The 26,938-nt window shown below is 36.8% G+C and overlaps 1 protein-coding gene across 6 annotated transcripts in view; it reads left to right on the top strand.

Annotated features, from left to right (window-relative positions):
• foxp2 (forkhead box P2) overlaps positions 1–26,938 on the top strand; it is a 798,642-nt gene that overhangs the window by 689,597 nt on the left and 82,107 nt on the right. For 5 of the 6 annotated variants that reach the window (XM_060839807.1, XM_060839808.1, XM_060839810.1 and 2 more), the window contains 4 exons: positions 15,129–15,266; positions 15,983–16,144; positions 18,261–18,414; positions 21,414–21,624. In XM_060839807.1, coding sequence (XP_060695790.1) covers positions 15,129–15,266; positions 15,983–16,144; positions 18,261–18,414; positions 21,414–21,624 — 665 coding nt within the window. The remainder of the gene's footprint in view (positions 1–15,128; positions 15,267–15,982; positions 16,145–18,260; positions 18,415–21,413; positions 21,625–26,938) is intronic. The other variant, XM_060839811.1, reaches the window with a different exon arrangement.

Here is a 26,938-nt window from a genome sequence, read left to right as displayed (position 1 = left end):
AGTTTGAAGTCACTAATGACAATGGTGTTGCCCATGCTGCATGTTTCTCTCATCTCCTAATTAATGCTATATCCACTGGGCCATGACTATTTGGTGGCCTATAAATAACTTCAACCGAATCTGCCACCCTGTGCCGTTTCTTAATTTCACCCAAATAGAGGTCTGTCCTTTCTGATCTGAGATCCTTCACTTGAAATGTATCTTTTTTGTTGGACTGTATCTATTCTGTGTATTCTGAAATTTCCTTGAATGTCTGCTATTGCATTTCTATTGACTTATCTTTTGCCTCATTTGCCAGTTCACTTCAGCTTGCTCTGCTTTCATGCCCTCATAATTGGCTTTGTTTAGCTTAAAATACGAGTCTTAAATTCACACTTCTCTCCTTCAAGCTCAAAGTGAAATTCAATCATATTATGATCACTGTGGGATGGATTCTGTATTAGGTATTAATTAATTAATTATTCCTACCTTGTTGCATAAACCTTGTTGCCTTCTCATCTGTTGAGAGCATTAGAAGATTCCTAAAGTTAACCATTTACACTAAGAGGAAATATTAATGCCGACCCTTGCCTGTAGTCAGCCTGTTTAATATTACATGAAACTATCACATCTCAAATGCTTTATCATCAGAACTGTAGCCAATTGGCAATTTGAGTGAGAAAGACCTTCATAACTCACATAACCCCATCATTAGTTTATCATTATGTCCAGTGCCCTTGATGAATAAATCTACATGATGAACAATGAAAGTGAACAGAGAGTAGTAAACCAGGTAGTAGAATCTGGGGCGAGAGCAGGAAGTACAGCCTAAGATTGCCTACTGAATTGTTCTAATTTAACAGGATTGAACTTTTACTTGCTGACAGCTTTTAACTTGGAGATTTTATTTTTGTTTACAACATTTTGAGACTATTGTTCCCATTTTAATATAGGAAAACTGAGCAGATTTGATAACTAGTAAACTGTTGATCTGCAAATAAAATCATATATGCTTATCGGACTAAATTTACAGGACAATAAATTTTAAGAAAAATGTACTATAGTTGATAAAATGGAATACAGCATAGCTTTTCATATAAGGATGCCAAAACACCCATAAATTGTTCAAATCAGCAACAACTCATTTGTCTCTGTGGTTATCTACCATGGTTGAAGGTATTCCTGGAGTTTGATCAAGTGATTTCTGAACACTTGTCAAAGCTATCCAGCACCAATTGACCTAACCCAAGTTTAAATATCATTTTAGAGGCAACAGGCTCATTATTTAGGGCACAGTGGGCACATCATTCTAAATTCAGCTGAACACTCAAGTTTCTGAGCTGCTGAATGGCTTGGCCTTCTGTAAAGGAGAATTTTCATAGAGCAATAGAAAATACAGTACAGGAAGACACCATTTAGAAGTAAAAACAGAAAGTGTTGGAATAACACAGCCTGACTGGCAGTATCTGAGGAGAGAGAAAAACAGAGTTAATATTGTGAGTCCAAGATGACTCTCCAGAAATTTTCTTATATTGGACTGAAAATTTGTTTTCTCTTCCCAGACTGGCTGTGTTTCTCCAGAACTTTCTGTTTTTATTTTGGATTTTCAGTTTCTGTGAAATTTTGCTTATACATAAAGAGACAATTTGACTTTGGTGCCTGTAATGGCATCTCTTCTATGCACTCCTTTTCCACTTTTCCTTACATATTCATATTTTTGATATCCCTATTATGTTCATTCCCTTTTAGTTGAGGCTCTGGGCTCTTCCTCAGTAGGCAATCAGGATGAGTTATTGCATGGCCCAACACCAGGGTAATTGTTGGGACTGAGAGGAACTGAAATTGGGACATTTATGAAGGTGCTAAATGAGGCAACATAACGGGTATTAGAGGTCCCAATTAAATGTCCTGCTCTTCCTGGTCTCCTTTTCCCCTGTCAGATTGCATTAACTAGGGCTTCTCAGGTGGTAAAAAGTGAGGACTGCAGATGCTGGAGATCAGAGCTGAAAAATGTGTTGCTGGAAAAGCGCAGCAGGTCAGGCAGCGTCGAAGGAGCAGGAGAATCGACGTTTTGGGCATAAGCCCTTCTTCAGGAAGAAGAGCTTATGCCCAAAACGTTGATTCACCTGCTCCTTTGATGCTGCCTGACCTGCTGCGCTTTTCCAGCAACACATTTTTCAGCTCTACTCAGGTAGTTGCTCAGTTGATAGTTAAAATGCTTTAAAGGTCTGTTAGGCATGATATTCCCCCAAATTCCCATGTATTAACATGAATATATTAATGAGGCTACAGCCTAACTAATAAAAGTGCCCAGTGAAACTGATGGCAGGTGGGGATTAAGTGGCAAGCCTTTGCACAGTCATCAGAGCTGGGCACCCGCCTATTGTAGTGGGTTTAAATCACAGTCCCCTTTCTACACCCCTCACTTTTGTCCACTGTATCATCACCACCCTCACCAATCAATAAGAATCTTTTAACTTGTGGCCCTTAAGTTTTATATTGGGACTGTGTTGTAGATCTTCACATGAAAGGCAATGAATTGTTCATTCTCAACAACTTCTGAATAGGTGAAGCCACCCAACCCACCTGTATAAATGTAATTCAATTGGCAATCGCAAGAAAAGCAATGACAACACAATTGTGAGAAATGTTGTTCAGAAATTTTGGTTAAGACATGCACTTGAGACAGGGTGAAATTTTCATTCTGCATCATATAATTGATCAGGTAGGTTTATTTGTGATAATTGATACAAACTATTCAAATTTTCTATTCCTGTTACTGATACCTCACAGGTTGAGCAATGCAAAATCTATATCAAAATAAAAGTATTATTATATTTATGTTTTATCTGACATTATTCTATTCACACATTCTTAATAACATGCTAGATGTCCCTACACCTCAAGGGCTACAAGACATCAAGAAGACAACTCATCACCACTATCTTATTGCCCGTAGTGTTAGGTAAGGGGTAAATGTAGGGGTATGGGTGGGTTGCGCTTCGGCGGGTCGGTGTGGACTTGTTGGGCCGGAGGGCCTGTTTCCACACTGTAAGTCTAATCTTAAGGGCTATAGGGATGGACAGTAAATTTTGGCTTTACCAATGACTCCCATATCCCATGATCAAATAAAAGAGGCCAAAGCAACTGAAGGCATGGAAGCTGCTAATAATGGTGTGGACAAAGGAGGGAAGAGAGAAGATCAGAATCAAGTAATAAAGATTGCAGTATGATGTTACAGAACAAGGGAGGCTCAAGTCTGTAAAGAATAACAATGACCCAAACAGATGTTGAGAACTTGAAGTTTGTGTTTTGGTAAGCTAGAAGGTAACGTGTGTTCATTATGATGGGATGATAGGCATGCAGGAGGCATGCAATCTAGGACATAGGCACAAGTGTTGACTCAGCTGCAAGGAGACCATTCAGTCTATCAAGTCTTTGCTAGATCTTTGAAAGAAGGATCTGCTTACTCAAATATTCCCAATTGTATCTGCAACCCAGATTACATTGGACACATAATGCAAAATAAGCCATTGAGATTGTCCACATTGTCATTTATGCCGCACCCAAGCCTCTCTCCGTTTTTCAGTTTCTAACTTAATAGGCATTGCTCTGTATTGCTTCCTGCTTCATATGTTTCTCTGACCTATTCCTCAATGCATCCGTTCCATTCTCCTTAACCACTCCCTGTGGTAGCAAGTGTCCCATCCTCACCAATCTCTAGGAAAATAAGCTTATTTTGAATCTCCTATTTGATTTCCTGGCTTTATATTGATAGTTTCCTGAAGAAGGGCTAATGCCCGAAACGTCGATTCTCCTGCTCTTTGGATGCTGCCTGACTTGCTGCGCTTTTCCAGCAACACATTTTCAGCTCTGATCTCCAGCATCTGCAGTCCTCACTTTCTCCTCCTTTATATTGATAGTCTCTAATTTTGCTTTGCCCCATTAGTTAAAAGTATTCTCTGATGTTCGGTCTGCCAAAACGTTTTCTTTTGTGATTCTATTAGGTCACTCCCCAGCTTTCTCTTTGTAGTCCTTCATCATTTCCTGTTAGTTATTCCCTCATACTTCTCATATTATCTTTGTAAATTTTTTTTGCACCCTCTCCAGGGCCTTTATATTTTTACCAGTTTGGTGACCTGAATTGTACACAGTGCTCTAGATGTGATCTGAAAAAGGCTCAATACAAATTTAGCATAACATCTCTTCTTCTCAATTATATCCCTCTAGAAATAAACCCTAGTGTTTGGTTTGCTATTTTTATGGCTTTGTTAACCTATGTCATTACTTTTAGTAATTTGTGTATTTGTACTCCCTCTGCTCTTTTTTCTGATTTAGTCTCTTATTTTCTAAGTAATGTACATTTTGTCTTGCCACACATTAATTTGCCAATTATGTACTCATTCTGAAGTTTGTTAATAGCTTATTTTAATTTGTTGCAGTCCTCTCCAGTATTGACTGTCCCTCCAGAATTGATGCTATTTGCAAATTTAGAAAGTATAGGTAGAAATTAATAAGAGCATGGCTCCTCAAGCAGTTTGACAGAGACAATGGTGGGGTTCAAAGGGGAATGGAAAGATAAAGCAGATTATCATCAGTGTGAAGTATTTGAGCAAGTTAAAGTCGTGTCTATGGATATTATTGTTGAAGGACAGACTGTAGACACTTGAGAATAGGACCCTGGATAAATCAGTTCTAACAAAGGGTCATTGTATTCAAAATAGTATTTCTGGCTCTACACATGGTGCCAGACTTGCTGAGTTTCACCAGCACTTTCTGTTTGTGTTTCAGATTTCCAGCATCTGCAATTTTATGATTTATTTTACCTTGGATAAATCACTTGGGTAGTCCAAAGGTAATATTGTGGTTGTGGGAAAGGAAGCCATTAATTTATGTACCTTGACTATAATCAAATAGGCAAGTGAAACCAAGTGAGGGTAGTCCTACTAAACTGGGCGGTGCAGGAATGACATTGGAGAATTATAGTGTGGTCAACAATGTCAAAAGCTGTCAAAAGATCAAACTGGAGGGTAATTACAGTCATAGCCACAGGACATGATATATTTAGGGTAAATGTCACATTTACCTTTGCTTTTTTTTAAAGAAAATGATCACATCCTCTGTGATTATAAATACATGTATTCTTCCAGGTAAGAAATATTTTAACTCCCTATTTCTATGCAGTATGCCAGGCCCTCAACTCTGTAGAATTGTCTATACTTATCAAATTCTGGTCATTTGCGCATTTCAGTCTTAATTGGTCAACAAGTCAAGAGTGTGGTGGTGGAAAAGCACAGAAGGCCAGGTAGCATCCAAGGAGCAGGAGAATCGAAGTTTTGGGCATAAGCCCTTCATCACAAATGAGGCTCAACTTGTGCCTATGCCTTCAGCTATTCCAAAGCCCTATTCTGTAGTATTTCCTCCTGAAACCTCTGTACGTCTTTTTCCTTCTTTAAGATATTCCTTAAAATGTACCTCTTTGACAAAGTTCCTGGTCTGTGTGGTTCATTTTATTAAGTTAAAATGCCTATGTTAATATAAGTTTTGGTTTTAAATGTAAGTAAATTCAACATTTTCTCTTGGGTTTTGCAAAATGTGATTTTTGCTCAGTTCCCTCAATATAGTGCAAAAATGCATTCCTACAGTCTTTGCATCATTGTGTATTAATTTAGACTGAATACATTTATAGAGCCATTTAAAACCTGTTTGTATTTTAGAAATGAAGTATTATTAAGATTCCAGAAGTAAATGCAATGTAATGTTGTCCAATTTTAAGCATTTGCATCATTAGCTCATTGTAAAACATCAAACATAGTTTGCTTTGTATAACGTGGTACTGTTGAAGTAGAAGTGCAATACGCAGGGGCAGATTTATATACATGCCTACTTTATACTGTCTGTGACCTTTGAGATGTACAGTATTAATTTATTTTTGGACTCACTACATTGTGCATAATATGGTGAACATATTCAGGTTCATTAATATGTCCTGAAATTTATTTCACCCATTAATGAGAGGTGACTTACAGTGCATTACCCATCCTTTGATTGGATTCACTGTGTCACCTAGCCTCTCAAGTTGTGCGTGCATGTGTTTCAACAAAGCCATTTAGCAGTGAAGTATATGTTGCAATAATGGAGATTATAAAATATATCTTATATAGTAATCTATTTCAGCAAAACACAAATAAATTCAAGAAATCTGTGAAGGGTAGGCTACTATATGGTTGTATTCTGCAGTACTCATCCATGTGTGTTATGTTAGTATCTGCATAATGTATCAGGTCCTCAGAATCATGAGTGAACAATTCTTTGTTGTTGTGACTCCAGTGTCATAACATATAATGGTGCCAGAAATTTACATTATACTGGCCCAGCAGAAGTCCTAATACATATACATGCTTGGAATTACCTAGAAATTCATATGGACTCATTGCTCTGCATAGAAACCTCTGTGGACGTAACAACATATAAAAATATAAGAAATAGAAATAGGTGAAGACTACACAGTCTATTAAACCCACTCAGTTGATGATCTTTGGCTTCAATTCTAATTTCCCATTCTCAGCCAATGTTCTTGACTCCTCAAAGCACCAGAACTCCTTCCATTCTAGTCCTAAACACTCAATGACAACCTATTCACAACCTTCTAAGTCAATGAATTCCAATGAGTCTCAACACCTCCATATCTCCATTTCGAGATTTGGCTCAGAAATGCAGGGATAAATTGGTAATGAGTTGAAAGTCTTTACACTGGTTAACACATGGTCTACTTTAGTGATTAGTCATTGTACTAGAACTGATCACAAAAACCAACATCCCCAAGTTTTAAAGGGTATGTCCAGTTCAATTCCTCAGTGCCTTGATTTGAACTGGTAAAGACTGTAAATACTTGCAAAAAGCAGAATTTTATTTCTGGCATTTCTTTGTGGTAATGCACTTTTGACTTCACCTGAGAGATTAGAATGATTTGTGTCATTAGTGCTATTCTCAACAAAAGCAACAGAAGGTACTTTTTAATGGAATAGATGTAATGGGGTTTGCTATTTTTATGTAAGTAATCAGAAGTGTTTCATCTGGCATTCTGACCAAAATTAATTGAAATTCCATAATACTTCAGGAGAGCATTGTGGCCATATGTAAGTCGGGACCGGTGAAGCAGAATTCCATGTTTATTATAAAAGTGGTCAAACAAACAGTTCTGCAAAATTAGAGGAGTTATTGATGTACAATTGGAGAGAAATGTTGTTGTATTGAGGGACATGATTACTATATACTATACATCATTTATTACTTTACATCTGAGATAGTCTTACATATATATATCTCTATCTAGCATATATACAGCCTCTCACACTAAGATGACATGTATAATTGATGTTAATAGCTACATCCTGAGGGCAATTTGAGGCTAAATCCTCAGAGGCATATCATGAGGTTCATTATTGGCTCATTATTTCTCTGTAGATCAGCGGTCCATGGTTCCTTCCCCTCTCCAAATTTGGAATCCCAGTAGGAAATGACATTTTGTATACACATATATGGGAAGCAAAGGATACTGAAATGGCATATAATTGAATTATAGTAATGTTATATTTTGCTAATGTCAGAATTTCTACTCTTCAGATAATGGCTTTTTGCAGGAGGGAAGTGGGGGAGGTGAGAGCAGGGAAAAAAACTACATAATAGTCCTGAAACCCAGAGACACCTTCCTACTACTTCAGGTCCAGAAGAAAAGTAAATGAAAATCACTTTAAGAGGCCTCATCACATTTTGGATCCCTGTACCGCAGTCCACTGAAAAAATTCTAATAGCCTCCGCATTCAGGCCAGGGTTAACAATCCCAGTCAGGTTACATCATACCATTGTACCCTGATTTTACATTCATGGCAGAAATTCATTGTTTTAGACAGATGGCCTTGTCACCTCTTCAGAAGATTTGGTTAATATTGAAGGTGGCACAGTCCCTGCAGGCAAAGGCAGATGTGGCACTGTCCTTCAGCAAGGTTGCCAGTGGGTGAAGGGTGTTAAAACTGCACCCTTTAAAGTTTTGAAATGTTGTAAAGAATGAATGCTTATATGAAAAATTTTACTCTTCAAAATACTGTTCAATTCTAATAAAGTTTTTGATCATTTTTTTTAAAACATCCCAGTTTGTTTGTTGGCTTATATTTAAACATTAGAATGACATTTATTTTTTTGAATTCATCATAAAATAATGCATTCCCAGCAGACTGTATTGTCAATAGCTGTTTCATATCTTCCTATTTTAATGGAAGAAATATGTACCAACAAAACCTAAATGCCACTGAATTCTGTCGTGGGTATCACAAACGGTGCTGCAGTAAGTGGTTTGGTTTGACAACTACTTGCTGTAAGCGAGTAAATGTCATTTAATATGTCAGTTACATTCTACAAGCTTGCATCAGGAGGTTTTGTTTGGAAAACCCTATAATCAGTTGCTGGTTACGGAAAAAACTCAGATTCTTGTAAATAGGACACTCAATGTTAAGATTGCTTGCAATTCTTTTTGCACACATCTAATAGCATATAGCTGATGTCAAGTGGAAGTAAACCTCTGGAAAACAAACCATTTTGCAGATAGCAATACCTGTAAGTAATATGAATTGTTGGAACTGAGAGTTTCATTGCAGTTGTTCAATATAACCTGAATTATAACCTATAGTCAATTGACTGTGTTAGTTTAAAGATGCAGGAATAACAGTAACAAAATTTACCTGCATAAATGCATGGGAGCAATAAAAGAATTATGCTTGTTCTACATGTACAATCTGATTACTGTGACCAGAGTGTTAATTGGATTCTAACTGCCAGATCTGATATATCTAGCTTTGTAGTGGAAACCCTTTTGAAAGTGATGAACTGTAATTCACTGAGCTGCTTGAAGCACTTGTAATTTACTGTGTGTCATACTATGAAGAGTACGACCTAATGGACTTCACATTACCTGTAGCATCACAAGCCTCCAAGTGAAACTAGCTGCTGTAAAATGATAGTGAAAGACGGTGAGATAGATGTGAAATCTGCAATATTTAGCTGAACTGCAGTCTTCATGTCTTTTGCTGACACATGGTGGTTTAGTTAAGTCTGGCAAAACTCATTATCTGATTTAGTTAGCTTATATGTAAAATAAAATCCAGTGTGAAATATTAGTTATGGAGCAAACATTTTGTCCAACACTAAATATGGAAATCAAAACAAGTCTAACTTGTAGAAGTAGTTCAGTTATACAAATGGAGCAGAGAAAAGACTTTTGTTTTATTGTTTACTGGAACATCAGTTTCAGCTTGTGAACTTTCTCACAAATTCAAATTTGATTTGTTGTACTGTGTTCACTAGAAGTATGTGAACTAGTAAATAAAATCCCATAAACTATTTATACAGTAACCAAACAGAGTTAAAGTAGTCCATGGTTCCTTCCCCCCTGCAAATTTGGAATCCCAGTAGGAAATTACATCTGCTGTATGGTATCTGCTGTTTTCAATGTACATTATTTGTACTTTATTATCTCATTGTATCATTGTATCATTACTGGGGTTTTATTTTGTAAACTTCCTTGATATTGTTTTGTTCGGGAATACTTATTCATGTCCATTATTTTCTACTTTAGGACATTTTTGTGTAATTTGAATCACTGTTGCCATGGTAAATTTTTAGAAGATAAGATCTTGAAAAGAACCATTAACTTCTGAATGGCCCTATCTTCCATATTTTGCAAAAAGATGACTATGGTTCTTAGCATCTCTTCAATTGCTATTTGTCAACTGGGAAGTGGGAAGACACCCTGATCTGTCAAAAGATGGTTTTGACCATTAGAAACAGTGCAAAGATTACATTTATAGTTAATGCACAGATTCGTTTATCCATTGAACTATGTTTTTGCTTTATACATTGCTTTTGTTGGAAGTACAAAACAAATTGGGCTATAGTGTTTCTGACCATAGTGCAATGTATTTCTTATTTTTTTCCAAACAAAACTGCATGTGGAAAAAACAGAGCTGCATGTGAAAAAAAAACATGCAAGCCAGCAGACTAGAGGGCTTCTAGGAAAGCTATCCAATCTTTGATCCGTTGTTATTAGCCGTCGGTATTCAGACAGAGTAATTGCTGAGCCTCTTGGTACAAGGTTCACAGTAAATCTACCTCAGTTTTCCCTTTTCTTCCTGCCTGCCTCCATTGAAGTTGACCTCTGTCAGTTAGAGAGCCTCATCAGTGACTCCAGCCGCAGCAAGAGCATCTTAATGATCTGAAATTCTTCTGAGAAGTTGGTGATGTTTTCTCATCAGGATCCAATTTGGAGTGCTTTGTTCCATTCTTGAACTTGTCTTTGGAACCACAGAATAGCAAGTCAGTTTGTAGTCTTTTATATTTTTAGAAAGCCAAGAGACACTCCTGCAGGAAAAATTGGAGAGAAAATGGAATACTTGAGAAAATAATCTGTTCTTAGTGACATTTTATAAAGTGATATATTTCAAAATATCCTCTACACAATAACAGTTAAATAAGGATAAAATAAACTTAGGACAAAATGCATTTCAGTTGACAGATATTAATTCCCTAAAATCTGACAGCAAATTTAGCATCAATTACTGATTATTTCAATATAGTAATTCAGATGTGTATAGAAATAAAGCAGAAGTACTGAGAATGGGATAGTTGATGCTGAACTGTTCCTTTTATGTGAGAATGTTTTCAGTAAGATTGGTTCGAAAATGCTTATTACTGTTAGCCCTTCATAGCCTCATCTTTAGAAGTAAAATTTACTGCAATTCAACCTCTATTCCTTTCTATTCACCACACTTGTCAGTCAGCTCAATGCTGTATCTACAGGAATGGAGGTGTTATATTCCAGCAATTATCATGTCATATACTTGAAAATGTAAATGAATGTGTGTGTAAAATTAAATTTATGGGTTGTCAGTGAAGAATAAGAACCAGGAGAGCAATTACTTATCTGCTTTCATCTCTCTAGCTCTGATACATCAGGCAGAAAACCATGCAGATAAATGCTGGAATTAGCATTATGCAGGTCTTAAAATGAATGGGCTGGTGTCTTGTGTTGCCTTCTATAGCTTTTGTTTTGAAGAGCAAGTGAAATTAAGATGATTATCATCCATCAATCTGCTAGAAAGACAGTGATAGAACAAAGGCCACTGAAATTCCATGTTTACAGTATTTGGTTTTCAAAGAGTGTCAGACTTATTGGGACAGGTTTACGGTTTGCTGAAATAGTATTTGAAAAATTTGTTCCTCTTTTACTGACAATTTAGAAACATATTTTAGAGATACTAACGTGACTAATGCTGAACAAGTTCTAACTGACGTAAAGCTAGCAATATGTTTTAGAAATATACATTAATATTTACAATCAGTTGCATCAATAATATTTAATCAATGAGTTAATTTAAAGCATCTCCACATTGTAACTGGATATAGCATCATACCGATGTTAACTTGTCTCTCAGTAGCTCTCATCAGCAAAACTACATTGTCAGTTTTTGTTCTTGATTCTTAAATGTTCTAATTAATTTATTCATTCACTTTGAACATTTGGTACGACAATATCGATGTAATACTGGGGGCATTTGCTAGTTCAGTAAATTGTCTGTCGCACAAAGTTTCAGACATGGGCTAACATTTAAATGGTGAGATCAAAAATCTGCTGGCTCTAATTCACCAAGTTTTAGGACTCCAGGAACAATGCTGTAGATTTGTTTGAATATGAATGTGCAGTGGGATGTAGTTTGACCTTCAGCTGTGATTTCAGTTCATCAGGATTAGTCAAGCTAGGCGATCAAGACTGCTAATGCATAATGACTTATAAAATGAAAAATGTGTAGTGACCATGCAAATGTTTCAGCTAATCAAAGAGGAGAACTTTAGCTTTGAGAGAAAAGAACAACAAGGGCATGTCAAGGCCTAAAGTGAAGATGTGTGCAAAATAATCTGAGCAGCTTTATTAGCAAGAGACAGTTTCGAAGTTTCATTTCAAGCTCTTCACATTTGTACAGTATGTTATTTTGCATATATAGTACCAAAAATGAGATTGGATGAATCACATTTTTTTCTTCCCGTTAAAAACTGCTTTAAGATGATCTGAGACAAAATTCACATTGAGAGTTCAAGGTTACTAAAATAGTAACCCATCTATTCCACATTCATTTTTCAGCAAGAAGGAAAACTATTTGTTGTCTTTATTCACATATTGGGGCTGATTTTATTCTTACTCACCTGTCAGTGACTGAACATCAGAACAAATAAACAGGAACAGGTCACTGGGCTGCTTAGATCCTGATGATTTCTGAATTTAAACTCTAAAGTGCATGTACATAAAGCCCCCATTCAAAACTGTATGGGCCTCAAAGCCTTGTTCAAATTGGGATCCACTTGATGTGATTTTAACACAAGCTTGAGCAGGGAATCCACAGCACCTTACAGCCAAAGCTAAAACAAGTTTGTAGACACGAACGTTTAGTTGAATCTAAAACTTTTGTTTTGTGGGGCCAAACAGCAGCAGATCATATACAAGCCTGACTACAAGAGTTGCAGCCCATTGTCCCCTCCATTGAACCCTACCTCATCTTTTACTTAACTGGAAGTTGACAGAATAGTAAGCAGTTCTGGTGGAATTTACCTGTGGCCTCCTCCCAGGTGAGAAATTAACTAAATGGAGCAGGATTTTGTGAGGAGCCTATGCAGAGTTGAAATCTGTCTGGTTAAAAAATACTCATACCTCAGAACTCTCACGGACATCTTTGCATCTGACATTTTCCATGTGTTACATTATGGAAATTGCAAAATTGGTTTAACTCCACCAACACTGGATTACAAAAAATATGTAGAAAATAAAATTGAGAGATTGTGGGATTTTAGTTGTAATGTACAAACTTTCAAAAACTGAGAGAAAACTTTGATAGGTAAGCATTTTATAAACCTTAACACTGGATTGTTACCTTAATTACTTTGCCGTATATGTGTTGACTTACGGCATTCATTTTAAACTATATTCATGAAATAAGTATTGGTACCGTAAATTGACTCATCACTGCTATGTTAAGTATTTGTCCTAAATGTCTAACCATTAGTTTTTTTCATTCTATTAAAGCAAATTCTAACAATATTTTACAAGTTAGCTGGGCTAATGGAGAAGCAGTCTCATACATCATTCAGATGGCATACATGAATCCTCATAGCTCTTTGGCATCATTCACGTACTCCCTGATTATGGATATTTTCCATTTTAAAGGCTATTAACACATGTGTTTTTTTTATGTTGTTGATTTGATTGTGTGTCTGAATGGTATAAACAATCACTTACCCCTCTTACTACCATGCTCAGATATTATAACTGATTATGATCTTTGACTTGAAGAAGTAAAATATGTGATGTATAGTGTATTTAACTCTTTGCCCTAATGGTTATGCTTCGCTGTTTATGCATCATGTGTATATATAGCATGTTAAAGCAATTTTTTTATAGTGGATGAAAATAAAACTGCATGAGAATTTTAAAGTGAAGACAAGCACATGTGTGTAGTTTGTTCTCTTAATCTTTCTTTTACCAATGTTGTTCATGACTTCTGCCTTGAAATTATTGTTCTTCTTGACTGTGGGTATATAGACCCGAGTTATCCTCTTCCTTCCTCCCACCTAATTCATAAACAAAGTGATCACATGTGAGCCTGAGGGACACTTAAGTTGAACTCTGTCTTTTTCTCTGCCAGCAAAGTTTCCAAAGATTGGGGTCCTGTAGTCAATTGTAGTGCCTTAAAATCAGTACCAACTCAGATCAACTCAGTTACTAAAAGTGAGTGTTAAACCTTCCTGATCCAAACAGTTTGGCAATTCGAAGCATGATAAGGATAAATTTATTTTAATAAATTTAATTGATTGACAACACAAATGGTTAGATTTTTGTTTTCATTACTTGGTTGATAATCTGGCCATTTGGAATAATAATAGCTCTCAAGATCATGTGATTTGCTTCACAAGTCACTGCTAAGGCAGTGAAAATAGAAACTTCTTCCATTTTTTCCTCCTGTGCATATTTATGAAATTGTAGTGCATGCGTACAGTTTCCATTTACTACATTGTATGTTGTTTGCTGACAATTCATAAGAAAACCTTATCCTGTATGACTAAACATTGCCACCAATGTGAATAGTATTATTAATGGATGTTTTAATTTTTGAACAACAGAATATTTGGAAGTCACAAGGCAACTAATGTTTATGTGGAGGCTTATTTTCAGTAGGTAGGATGCCAGTTGGCTAGGAGAAAAAGGAAGCTTTTAATTTATTTAAAGCATTGCTGCTTATGACACATGTCCTTTGTTATAACTTGTCAGCTTTACACACCCTGTATTGTTCCTGGCAAAGCCAACTGCAATGAAATGCTTTTCTGGTAAAGCTTGAAAATGCTAATATCATTTAGTATATTGAATCTCATGCTAAATTTCTCATCTTGTATATCAGAAGTAATTTTATAGCAGTTATTTTGGGTTGATTTTGCCAAGGAATTTTGAAATTTAATATTTTCATTAGTTAAAAGTAGTCTCCACTGAAAACCAATTGAACAATTACCTTCAAATCGAAAAAGTTGTCAAATTATATCAGATTAAATCACTTGCTACTATAATAATTCATTTTCTGAATTTTGTCATATCACTTTCTTAATAGTCCATAAGAAAATGTGAAAGAGAAACTGTTTACATTGACTTTTTTTATTTATATTGGAAGATATTTGCCTTTTCAAAGAAGAAAGTAATTGCTTTTTTCAAAGGATGAATAACTTGGCAGATTGACAAGTTTTCAGATTATGAGCTGGTTAGTACAAGCAATGCCTTCAAATAGTGTATATCAAATGCTTTTCATTGTATTACTCCATCTCTTAGTGTGCAAGGCGTTGCTCACAGAGTGCAACAACACATAAGGAAACAATGTAAATGCCACAAGAAATCTTGTAGCAGCATGTCTGTGCAGAGGGTAGAAGACAAACATTGATTCTGAGCATCTCACCGTTTTGAAAATGTTATCCCTTCAGCAAGTGCTGCAAGACCAAGCAAAGCATACAGCATGTTGCAGTCTGCTGGTTTGGCTTGATGTTCTGAATCTCTCTTGCTGGAGCAGGTGCCTGTGTCAGTGGCCATGATGACTCCCCAGGTGATCACCCCTCAGCAGATGCAGCAGATCCTTCAACAGCAAGTGCTGTCCCCACAGCAGCTTCAGGCTCTACTTCAACAACAGCAAGCAGTCATGTTACAGCAGGTATGAGAACACCCGCAGCACACCTGCTTTTGACAAGTTACACGTAGAATTGAAAATATCTCAACAAGCCCAGTTCTTTTTGTAATTGTACTATTATGCTATATTTTAATCATAAACATATGCATCTGCCTCAACAAAATTAGAATTTATTAAAATAAATTTTTAAAACAGTCATTTTGTTTTTTGTTTTGATTTTAGTTATGCATATTAGTAATTGAGTATATATATATATGTAAGAGCTCCATTGACAAGGAAAAATAAGTTTCAAGTTATTTACTAACAAACAGCACATTTAGCATATTTTTGCTTTAAATCCATTACAGGTATTTTCTTAGCCCCATTATAATTATTTGGAATTGCAGAGGCTGCTTCACTTCATCTTTGTATTAAATTAAGCAGCTTATATATTGTGCTGTTGGCTAAGGATATCTTTTAAAAAGTGATTTCTGACAAAAAAAACAATATTAGAACTTTTACATTGTAATGACATACTGCACAACCATATTCAGGACCTGTTCAGTCATATCAGTTGAAATTGCAGTCCTGTGACATCCAGCTGAATGGACTGACAGATTAATTAACTTTCTGCTAAGAACCTAACCATGGGGTTTGTCTCAAAAAAAGACACTGAAATTTGCTTTGCGTTACCATCCGATTTCTTCACGCGCTTCTAATTTTTAGGTTCATTTTGTATAGCAGTCTCTTTTATTTTTCAGCAACAGCTTCAAGAGTTCTATAAAAAACAGCAGGAACAGTTGCATCTTCAGCTTTTGCAGCAGCAGCAACAACAACAACAACAACAACAGCAGCAGCAGCAGCAGCAACAGCAGCAGCAGCAGCAGCAACAGCAGCAGCATCCAGCCAAGCAATCAAAAGAGGTAAGTTCAAGCAACGAGGCTACCTACATAATAGTTTGGGGTGAAAGGAGGCAGAAGAGAGACAAGAATTTTCTGTAACGAGCCTCTGGTTGTCAAAGGTCCATTATTATGATTTCCTGAGTCTAATAACAATGACAGTGGTACTTCCATGTCCCTCTTCTTTGTAGTGTGGAACTCGAAAGTTATAATCCAAAGCTGCTGTCTTTTAATGTTCACTAATGAATCACAGTGTACAAAGAGCAAGCTGTGTGATGGACAAAGTACTGATTATCTTGTAGTCACAGAGATTCTGAGTTGGTGAGGGAGCCTCAGTTTTTCCTCAGAGGTACAGCTCAGAGAGCATGCAAATTTAGCCTACTGTTAAAAACCCAGGTTGAGTATAGACTTCAAAGTCACAGGTCCCTGATTAATGAACTGCTACTGTTGGTTTGGACTGGCGAGCAGAAAGTTACAGTTTGATGTGCTCATAAATCAACCTGACAGGCCTGTTTCCCTGGCCTACCTAGCTCTTGTCAGCAAACTGCATCAAATATAAACATAATACAAACAAAACATGTTGAGGTAGTTAAATTGATCAGCAGGTATCGTGGACATTGTCTTCAAGAAACATATTATGCAAATGTACAGGAAACAGCATTGACCTCCTGAGGCATTGTTTCTGTTTGGATTTGTGAACAGAATTTCATGCAGCCATCAAATATGGAATAGAAATTGCTCCCTTATTTCTCTTGAGGCTTTGGGCCATCCACATGACTTGCTCCATTATGCAGTCTGTTTTCCAGTGAGTGCATCAGAAGTTTTGCTTTTCCCCAAACTAAAGTGAAAGGTCTTCCACAGCAGCTTGTCTTCCTCTGAAGTGTGACTGCTTTCTCATATCCTCCTGAGTCCCAGGAACTCCAGTTTGTCTTGTAATGCCTCAAAAAATTGGAAGTTAGACTCCTTCCTGTAATAGGGCATTTCTCTGCCTTGAATGTATTCCCAGTTTTAATGTATTCCGACAAGAGAAGAAAAGAAAGCTAACAGGGCAATGCTATGAAGGCTACATCCCAGTTTACTAATAGATCACTTGAGACCACATTCATGGGCCACTAAGGACTAAACTTATTCAGCTGCAAAAGCAGCACTGCCTATAAAGATCTTGCTGCGAAGATTTTATACAATAGGCCTGGATAAATGTAATGTTATAGGTGACCTTAGCATTTGAAGGAGCTTCTTTGGTAATTGAAATTAGTTATCCTAATCAGTATTCACTATGTATTATATTTTCAAAACACTTACTAAATATCATACGTATTCCTGCACTTGTCATGCACATAAATTGTATTGACAAGTTTGTGCTTATGACATGTTCATTAAATGAACAAAAAAATTGAAGAAAATCACTCAGCTAAGCTTTCCCTGTTTGTTTGTTTGTATGGCACTGAAGACAAAAATCATTGCGATTTTATGTCATTATAATTATCATTTATGTTAACATTGGCAAGAAAATAGTATCAAGCACTTCCAGATCTGCTCAGTCCCAAAACAGAAAATGATTATCCACTCTTTAATGAAAACAGTTTAAATTTCAAGGAGGAACCTTACTTAGCTGAGTTTCCAGTTAGTGAATTCAGGCATGTAAATAGGTATAAATCAAACACAATTTTGAATAAGATTTTGCTTCTTGCACAGATTTTCTCAAAACATTGTATGCTATGCTCCCAGAAATTTGCATTAAAATGTTAAATCCTGGAATAATCTATTTTAAAATGATGAAAAAAAACTTAATTTTGAGTATCTCAGGAAGCAGGCTGCAGCATGTCAGATTTTTTTCTGTTCTGTTTTTCTTCCCAACAACCCTGAGTTTGGAGATGATCTACTGACAACAATTTTTGGGTTCTTGTTTAAAAAGTCAGCTTGTGATCCACTTCATGTGAACCACTTTGAAAGTGGTTAGCACAACTGATACTGATCAAATAACCTGGTCCAATCAGAGAAATATTTTATGTTATGACCACTATTACAAATAAGTGAGTCTTAAATTTATAATTTAGTTAAGAACATTGTTTTACAGTTGTTTATCTCTGAGAATTTAGTTTCTGTTTTACACTGTATGAATCAATATATGTCTTCACAGCAGCAGTTGGCAGCCCAACAGATTGTCTTCCAACAGCAGCTTCTCCAAATGCAGCAAATCCAACAACAACAGCATTTGATGAACTTACAACGTCAGGGACTCATTACTATTCAACCTGGACAGCCATCCCTTTCAGTCCAATCTCTGCCGCAAGGTACTGGAATGTAATACTATTAAAGGGTTATGAAACTTATATTGCTTTGTCATTTAGTGGTGTATTTATTGCAAACACATGCATAGAGTAGCACTTCTTGATTTTGTTCTTGCAACATATAAAATTTGTCACAAACTCTGAACTTTGTTATATTAACTTACTGAGAGAACATTTAACAAGTAATTATGTAAATAATAATCTTTCTTCTCATTGTGGCAATTTTCTTGAGGAAATATTTAAGATGAATTATCACCAAAATCAAGTAATACCATCACAATCATTTTGTTTTTGCTGTGTTTGGACCTTCTACAAAATAGGTTTTCGACTCCAATTTTCAGGGACCAAAAAGATTGCCTAGATCCCAATGATTTAACAAGAAATGAAAATGATTTTTAATACAAATATATACAAATGCAGCATATATGTTTTCCAGCAGTGGAAAATACAATGGGAAGAATGAATAAAAATCTATTTGAAATAAATAGGTTCACTTCTACTTTTTTGTCCTGTTTTCAAGAAACTTTTGAATCACAAAGCAAAATCAATATTTTGAATCTGATGTACAATAATCTGGCAAGCAATTCAGTTAGTAAGCCCATTTCTTATGTTTGCCGAAGTGTATCATCCAACAGTACCATCAAGTATGCAGAAGCTGTCACTATTGTTGATGTTAGAAAATCATCTTAATGGTCTAACCTTTTTAAAATATTTCATACAGATGTGAGATTTTGGGGCAAATAAGGAATCAGATGTTTTACCATAAAATGGACATTTGTTTCAAGATTTTGATTCACTTTGAACTTTGTCCATTTGAATGCTTTGTTATGTTAGTTTTTTTAAGAAATGCACATTTTGCTGTCTGATTCATGCATGTCCTTCAAGGGAGAAAATCTGCCGTTCTTATCCAGACTAGCCTAAATGTGACTCCAACCCATAGCAATGTGATTAAAATTCGTAACTGTCCATTGGGCAATTACAGTTGGGCATCAGTGCTGGCTTGACCAGCAATGGGCACATTTCTCAAAACAAAAGTTTCTCATGCACCTAAACCCTGCAAAAAAAACAGAGTCCCAGCCAGAATGAAACATTTTCTTATAAAAATAATTTAAGCAATCTTTGTGGATATGTTACGACAACCTGTAATGGCAGGGGAAGACTTGAACATGGATCTTTAAGGTCCTCTGCAAATTACACTGTTTGTGACTGCAACATTACCTCACTTTGTTCAACATCATCAACCATGTCTTTTTTATTCATCCACTCTTTTGATAGTCCAACTGCATTCTGCGGTAACAATTCCATGCATTCCATCAGAAATTGATTCTCTTCTTACCCTGCTCCCTGATCCTACACAATTCCCAATTAATCCATCCTTTTCCTCAGTTAACAGGCTGTTTTTTGCGATTTTTGTTTGTGGGCACACTCAGCTTCAAATGCATTTTATATGCCAAGCTCCATCTTTCTATTTGCTCTACATTTATGCCTTTTGTTAGTTTGTGGTTGACTGAAATTTATTTTCCTCAACAGAGAAAAGGTCATCGTTGATACCCCTAACCATGAACAAAAATATAGTTCCATCCTTCTTTCTAGCCACAATCAAAAGCTCAACAAAATTAGGAGAATTTGCCAAAAGCTTGATTTAAATTAAGCTTGTTACAGTACAAGCTGAGGGTGTCTATTTCATTAAATATTCCCTGGCTAAATACAGCATGACTTAGATACATCTTGCATTTATCCATCACCAACACTACTTACTTTTAAACCTGGTTTCACCACATCTCACCTGCCATTGAAATACTTACCAAACTTTTGCCACCTTTAAATTTGATTTCTCCAGTCTCTTTTTTTCTCCCTGCATCCCATACTTGCCCCTCAAAAAGCTGGAACCAGTTCAAAACTCAGCCATAAATAATATCATGGGATATTTCCCACTTGTCCTTTCTATTCTCATTGTCATTCAAATGTGTTAGCTAATTCTTCCCTAATGCATTGCATTTCAAATCTTGTCTTCCTGTTAAAGTCATTCTAACATCTTGATCTTTCTCACATTTGTCACCAGCTATGGCCATAGCTTTAATTGACCAATCTAATGTGCTTCGTCAGTTGTTTCTTGCACACTCCTCTTTATTGTCTACACTGTTGGTTGCAGAGCTTTTAGTTACTCACTCTCAGCAGGTTGCTCTCTAAGCCAGCTGTACATGCTCTTTTCTTCCCCCACCTTCGAAAGATTTCTTAAACTCATGCCTCACCATCCCTGATTGTCTTGCCTGGTGTGAGATATCTGAGGCAAGATGCTATTTAAGTGCATGATTAGATGTTTAAACTATGAAATATTTACTCTGCACTGCTGCACACCTGAGATGATGTTTCATCCCCTTGGTAATTAAGAATCTGTTGGCCATTGCCTTAAAAATATTACAAAATTCTGCTTCAACTGCCTTTTAAGGAAGGGAATTCCAAAGATACACAACCCTCTAGAAGATTTATTTTCCTCATCTCTGTCTTAAACGGGCAACCCCTTATTTTTAAAGTATAATCTCCTAGTTCTAGATTCTCCAGAAGGAGGAAACATCCTTTCCACATCCACCCCACTCAAGTCATGTCAGAATCTTATGTTTCAATTTCAGATAAGGCTTTATAAAATCTGAGCATTGAGGGATGTTGGCCTGGAATTGAATGTGAGACATAAACCTGGACTACTGTTGTGAACTCCATAAATCTCACACTTAAGTTATCAAAACACCATTGTGTAGGTTCATTGCCCTGGTGGAAAAATCCAAAGGGTTTTTCTATAGTAACATGTGAGGAGCTTGTAGAGGTCATGATAAATGGTGTTGGCGAATAAAAGAACATAAAAATTCAATAGGATATTTGATCATTGTTAACAAGTAGGTGAACTGGTACAGTTTTAGCATGTAAAACAGATTAACTAATTCATCCAACCAGTACAATTCTTACCTGTTCAGTTTTTTAGTAATACCTGTGCTATAATTTTTCAGGCTTAAGCCCTGCAGAGATTCAGCAGCTCTGGAAAGAAGTGACCGGGGTGCACAATATGGAAGACGGTGTTTTGAAGCATGGCGGGTTGGATCTCTCTACCAATAATTCTTCCTCTACTACCTCCACTACCATTTCCAAAGCATCACCGCCAATAACTCATCATTCCTTAATGAACGGACAGGCTTCAGTTGTCACAACAAGAAGAGATAGGTAAATATCTCAGATGGATTAAAGTACCCTTTGTGTATATGGAGACAATAGAGGAGGTTGGTGTTTAACTCCAAAGTGAGTGGATTTTAATGAAATGGGAGGTTACTATATTGCAAGTCTTGATCCCTGAGCCTAAATCACCACCAACCCTCATCCAGTTTCCACAATAACAATATGGCTGCTTAGGTTTGGAGGTATACAAGGTATGCACTTGCAGGAAAACCCCAGCTTCAGGGTTTCCCAAATGCCACTAGATCTTCTCTCAACAACTACTGGAAAATCTGAAAGTTAAAAATCCTCCCCCAATATATCTAAAATGTCAGCAATAACAAATGAAAGTAGTAAGCTGGTTAACTTGCTACATTGCTTGGAGGCTGAAAACTCATGTATTGCAATGGTGTTCAGGAATATTTCTGTGTGCAACTGCCTGACAGTCTGTCATAGTTGTAAGACAAACCTTACTTTCACATTACTCCTAAATTCCCTGTTTTTTATTACAACTGTCCAATGTTCCTGCACCTGTTCCTTGTCTGATAACCCATAGGCTGTCTGTTTCTGTGTCTTCATAAAATCAACATTTTCAATAAAAATATGATCTGCAAAACCAAATTCCAATTCACTCTCTTCCAGTTGTATGATGCTTTTTGGATTAATTATTTTTCCTTCACACAATGATTGTACAAAAACAGCTTAAATTCCATACTATGATATTTAAAGGATAGTGGAGCATTTGGATAAATGTTTTAATTTGTGCTATGAGTTTACTTTCAAGCAAATCATTTCACCCTAGCTAGAAGTAATGTGGTTCTGCCCCACACCAACGCCCCCCCTCCCCAAACAGACTAAAAAATAGATTTGTTTTTCTCTGTTTTGAGATGATTTAAATGTTTTCACATTAATGCATAAAATGTGTTCCATCACAGCTCCATGGATCTCTGCTACAACAGCTGCTTTGTTTTTAGTAGAGTTCCATAAATTCTGGCATTTTTCTTTTTTTGTACAGAACATTTTTAAGATATTAACATTTGAAGAGAGCTTATAACGATTACTTGTAACTTAGAAATTGGGAAACAGAGACTTTCTCCACGTTGGTGCAGGTGGTGATGTAGTGGTAACATCACTGGACTACTAACTTAGAACTTCAGGCTAATGTTGTGCAGACACGTGTTTAAATCTCACCAAGGTAGATGGTGAAATTTGAATAAAATAAAAATCTGGTCTAACCATGCAACCATCGTTGATGGTCAAACACCGTTTGGGTTCATGAATGTTCTTTATGGAAGGAATTCTGCAATCCTTACCTAGTCTGGCCTGCATATGTCTCCAACCCCACAGAACTGTAGATTGCCTGGAGGTAATTAGGGATGGGCAATAAATGCTGGCTAAGCAGTGAAGCCCACGTCCCATGAACAAATATAAAAAAATACAAACTGCTCTCATTGTTGGTAAATCAAAATGTTCTTTAAAGATACTGATATAAAAGATTGTAAAAGTGTGGGAGGATTGGGAATATCAATGAGGAGCCGTAGGGATGGCATAGCATAGCAAGGATGGAATGCAAAGATCAAATGTCATGGGGAATTTAATGGAGAACTGTGCTATTTAGAAATTTCTGTCCTGGGAATGTTCTTGGAAACATATTCATGGGGATTAAATGTGTGTTTTCTAATTTTCCCCTGTTGTCTAACCACTCTAGGCCCAGCACTATCTTGCTGTTGGAATGGTTAGCTATATTTCCCAATCTGTGTTCACCTTAAGCTAGCCACTAGGAGGCATGCAGCAACAACTGGTCTCACTCTTCTGAATATTATCACCAGGCCTGTTTCATCTTTAAACAGCACATATCAAACAACAATTATGCTCAAATGATTATACCCTCACTTTCCAAAATTATAAACATTGCATCATTTTTTGAGTATCCCACATCATTCTAAAGTCCTTTATGATTATAAGCCCTGTTCTCTGTGTGAAATGGCTTGCATATTTTAGAGCACCATGTGGACTATGCCTTTTATCTTATGTTTCCATTATTTTATTTTATAGTTCTATTACATGACAATTAGCTAAGACCAGCAACACATTTGTAGTCAAGCTAGTACATTGAACTAATTCTAGGATCATACCCATCATACCTCGCAAACTATTCCTATTCCATGGCATAACAGTCTTCCATTGTCACCAATCCCACACTGATCCCTGCTTCTCATGTTATTTTCAACCAAATCGTTCCAATCTTGATACCATACTTCTCAACAATTCCATCTTTCACATGCCATTTGCTCCCATTCCATCACAATGCCATATAATTGCAACCTTCCTATGCTAGTATCTCAAGCCAACCCTTCTCTCCCATGCAATCACAATACCATGACATTCAATCATTGCATTCCATCCTTGCTATGCTATGCCATCCCATCCCTACAGCTCCTCATTGATATCCCCAATCCTCCCACACTTGCATGGCATTCCTATCTCACTTCATTCTGTCTTTCACATGCTGCCCCTCTCATGTCTTCCCATCCCACTATGTCATTCATCATCTTATGTCATGCATGCCATTTTCTACCTCAATTGTTTCTCCCCCATGCACCTCACCTCTCCCAACTAATGCTCTCCCAATCATTCAGCCAGGGCAATTTCATTGCTGGCTACCCTCACCTTCTGATGCTTCTTCTTTTCCAAACCCCCAAGCTCGTGCCAAACTTTTTGAGTATTACTGATCAGGGTTTGTAAACTTTTTGCTTTTCCAAGGGACTGGTGCTGGATTTTCACAAGGAGTTTAATGGATTAGTTTGGTCTGTCCGGGGAAAGCCTGCCTCCAATAATGGAGACTTTACTTGCAGTTCTCCAAGAGCTACAGCTTGATTTGGAGATAGAAAAAAAGGCAGCAAAGAAGGGGGAAGTTCTGTGCAATGGGAGGATGGAGGTTTCAACAGAAAGCCTAACCCATCATGAGGAACATTGCTCTACTCTCACATCAGGTAGAAACAGTGTACGAGGTGCTTGCTTTTATTAAGGACACGACTAAATTGTTATGATTCAGACGAATGGTAATAAAGAGTGAGATCTGGCTTGGTGGACAAAAGGGTTTTAACATAAAATTTATTGTACAGAAGGACAATAAAACAGTATTGCACTACTTGGGGTGGCACTGTGGCTCAGTGGTTAGCACTGCTGCCTCACAGCACCAGGGTCCCAGGTTCGATTCCAGCCTTGGGCGATTATCTGTATGAAGTTTGCATATTCTCCCAATGTCTGTGTGGGTTTCCTCTGGGTGCTATGGTTTCCTCCCACAGTCCAAAGATGTGCAGGTTAGGTGAATTGGCCATGCAAAATTGCCCATACTGCTAGGTGCATTAGTCAGAGGGAAATGGGTCTGGGTGGGTTACTGTTCAGAGAGTTGGTGTGAACTGGTTGGGCCAAAGGGCCTGTTTCCACACTGTAGGGAATCTAATCTATATAGAAATAATTGTAATAATTTTATTACACATATCAGAAATAAAGATTCAACCATTTTACTTTAAACAACAACCTGATGTACTCTTACCTTTGTGAAGGGTCACATTATCTCCACTTTAAAACTCTTCGATCAGTTAGCATGACTGCAGCTGGTTTCTTTCCAGCGAAGTTCTACATTCACTTGATGCTATTTCTTTTAGTTAATGTCTCTTCCAGTGACCCTTAAATAAACTGCTATCACTGATCACTTATTATTTAGCATTTAAATTTTGTAAGTTCATGTCTTCCACAGCTTTCTGCTCCTGCCAGTTTGCTTCTAAATAACTCCTGGTTGTTCCTGCATTCCTGATTGCTTTGCAGACTTCAATTACCTTCGTTAAGGACCTCTTCTGTTGGAATAAGCCATATACATTGCCTGTCCTTTTGGATAGTTCAGTCTTTTTGTGGTACTGGACTTCTGTCACCACGCACCAGCAGCTACGTTTTCCTCCTTCCTTTTTTCCCAAATGCACTGAAATGTTCACCTCAAGGGTTTAACCACTTCATTAAAATGCATGTAAACAAAACAAAGACAGAAATTCAAACCAAATGTAGCTAAATATGGTTCTTCCAACTTAGAACACAAGTTTCCAAATAATGTATGTATATCATGTTTCTTCATCACTAACCCAACCTGCCACCACACAGCAGGGAGAGGGCACCATTGCCAGTGACAGTTAAGGTTCTCATCGCTCTCAGTTTTTGTCCCAATGATTGTATCAGCCAGGAGCATTCAACATTAGCAACATTTCAGAGTTCATCATCGTTGGTCCACCACAAAGAACTAGCAGTGGTCTCCAACCCTTTTCAAGCACAAGATCAGTTTTTGAATTTAAGAGCAACTGAGGATCCACTGCAAAGAAAATGTACACTAACCAATATTTTTGTGCTATATAAATCTAAAACGGAGTGTAATTATTCATTTTATCTTCTACTCACCAAGTTTCAATGTGACACCTGTGACTGTACATGAGCTTTAAAATGCTAGTTGTATACCGTCCATCGAATGGATATCTGTGAGGTGAGTGTAATACTTGGACTTGATTATCTTTTCATTATATCTTCATTTGGGAAAGCTTTGTCTCACAGAAGAATGTGGAGTTAAAGTAAGCTTTCACTGTAAAAGCGCATTGGAGTGGCTTTTTTTCCCTCTGTTTACAAGTCTTCAAAAATCAATGTGCCTTGATCTGACTTTCAGCTCAATATCATCTTGCGTAGTAAGTATCTCCATATTACTTCATTGCTTTGTTAATCAAACACCTGTTGGAATTTGGTAGCCAACCCCATTAATGTCTACCTGAAGGATTTGAGACAAACATGATAATTTGTTCCATTACATATAATTCCTGAAATCACCAGTTGTATTCCTCTGCTAACTTCCTCAGGGATGCACAGAAGTTTTCTGGATGAAATCATTTTGCAATGTCTTTATTTTTGTTTATATAGTGTTTTCTGCAGATTTGAAGTGTTGCAGCATTTTACTGGACCACTGACCAAGTTTTACGTTGAATGTCGTCACAGCATTCACAGAGAAAGTCTCTGTTTTGCTTCCTGCAGTCCACAGTCCAGTACATTCAATTTTAATGTAATGTCTGTAAGGAACCCACATTTGAGCATCCACACATTGTCTGACAGCTCACTTCATTCCATGATTTAAGAAAAAAATGATGATTTCAGGTATCAGATTTAAAACTCCTTGCCAGGAGAGTGTTTAAGATTTTGGATTATAGCTAAGTTAGGTGGTTCTTTTTGACTGGCACAGACTCGATGGACTGAAGGGCCTTCATCTGTACTGTATGACTTTTCTCAATTTTAC

The sequence above is a fragment of the Hemiscyllium ocellatum genome, chromosome 19 (assembly GCF_020745735.1).
Source record: "Hemiscyllium ocellatum isolate sHemOce1 chromosome 19, sHemOce1.pat.X.cur, whole genome shotgun sequence".
NCBI lineage: Eukaryota > Metazoa > Chordata > Chondrichthyes > Orectolobiformes > Hemiscylliidae > Hemiscyllium > Hemiscyllium ocellatum.
Note: the sequence above shows the minus strand (reverse complement) of the source record. Positions and strands in the feature narration are given on the sequence as shown.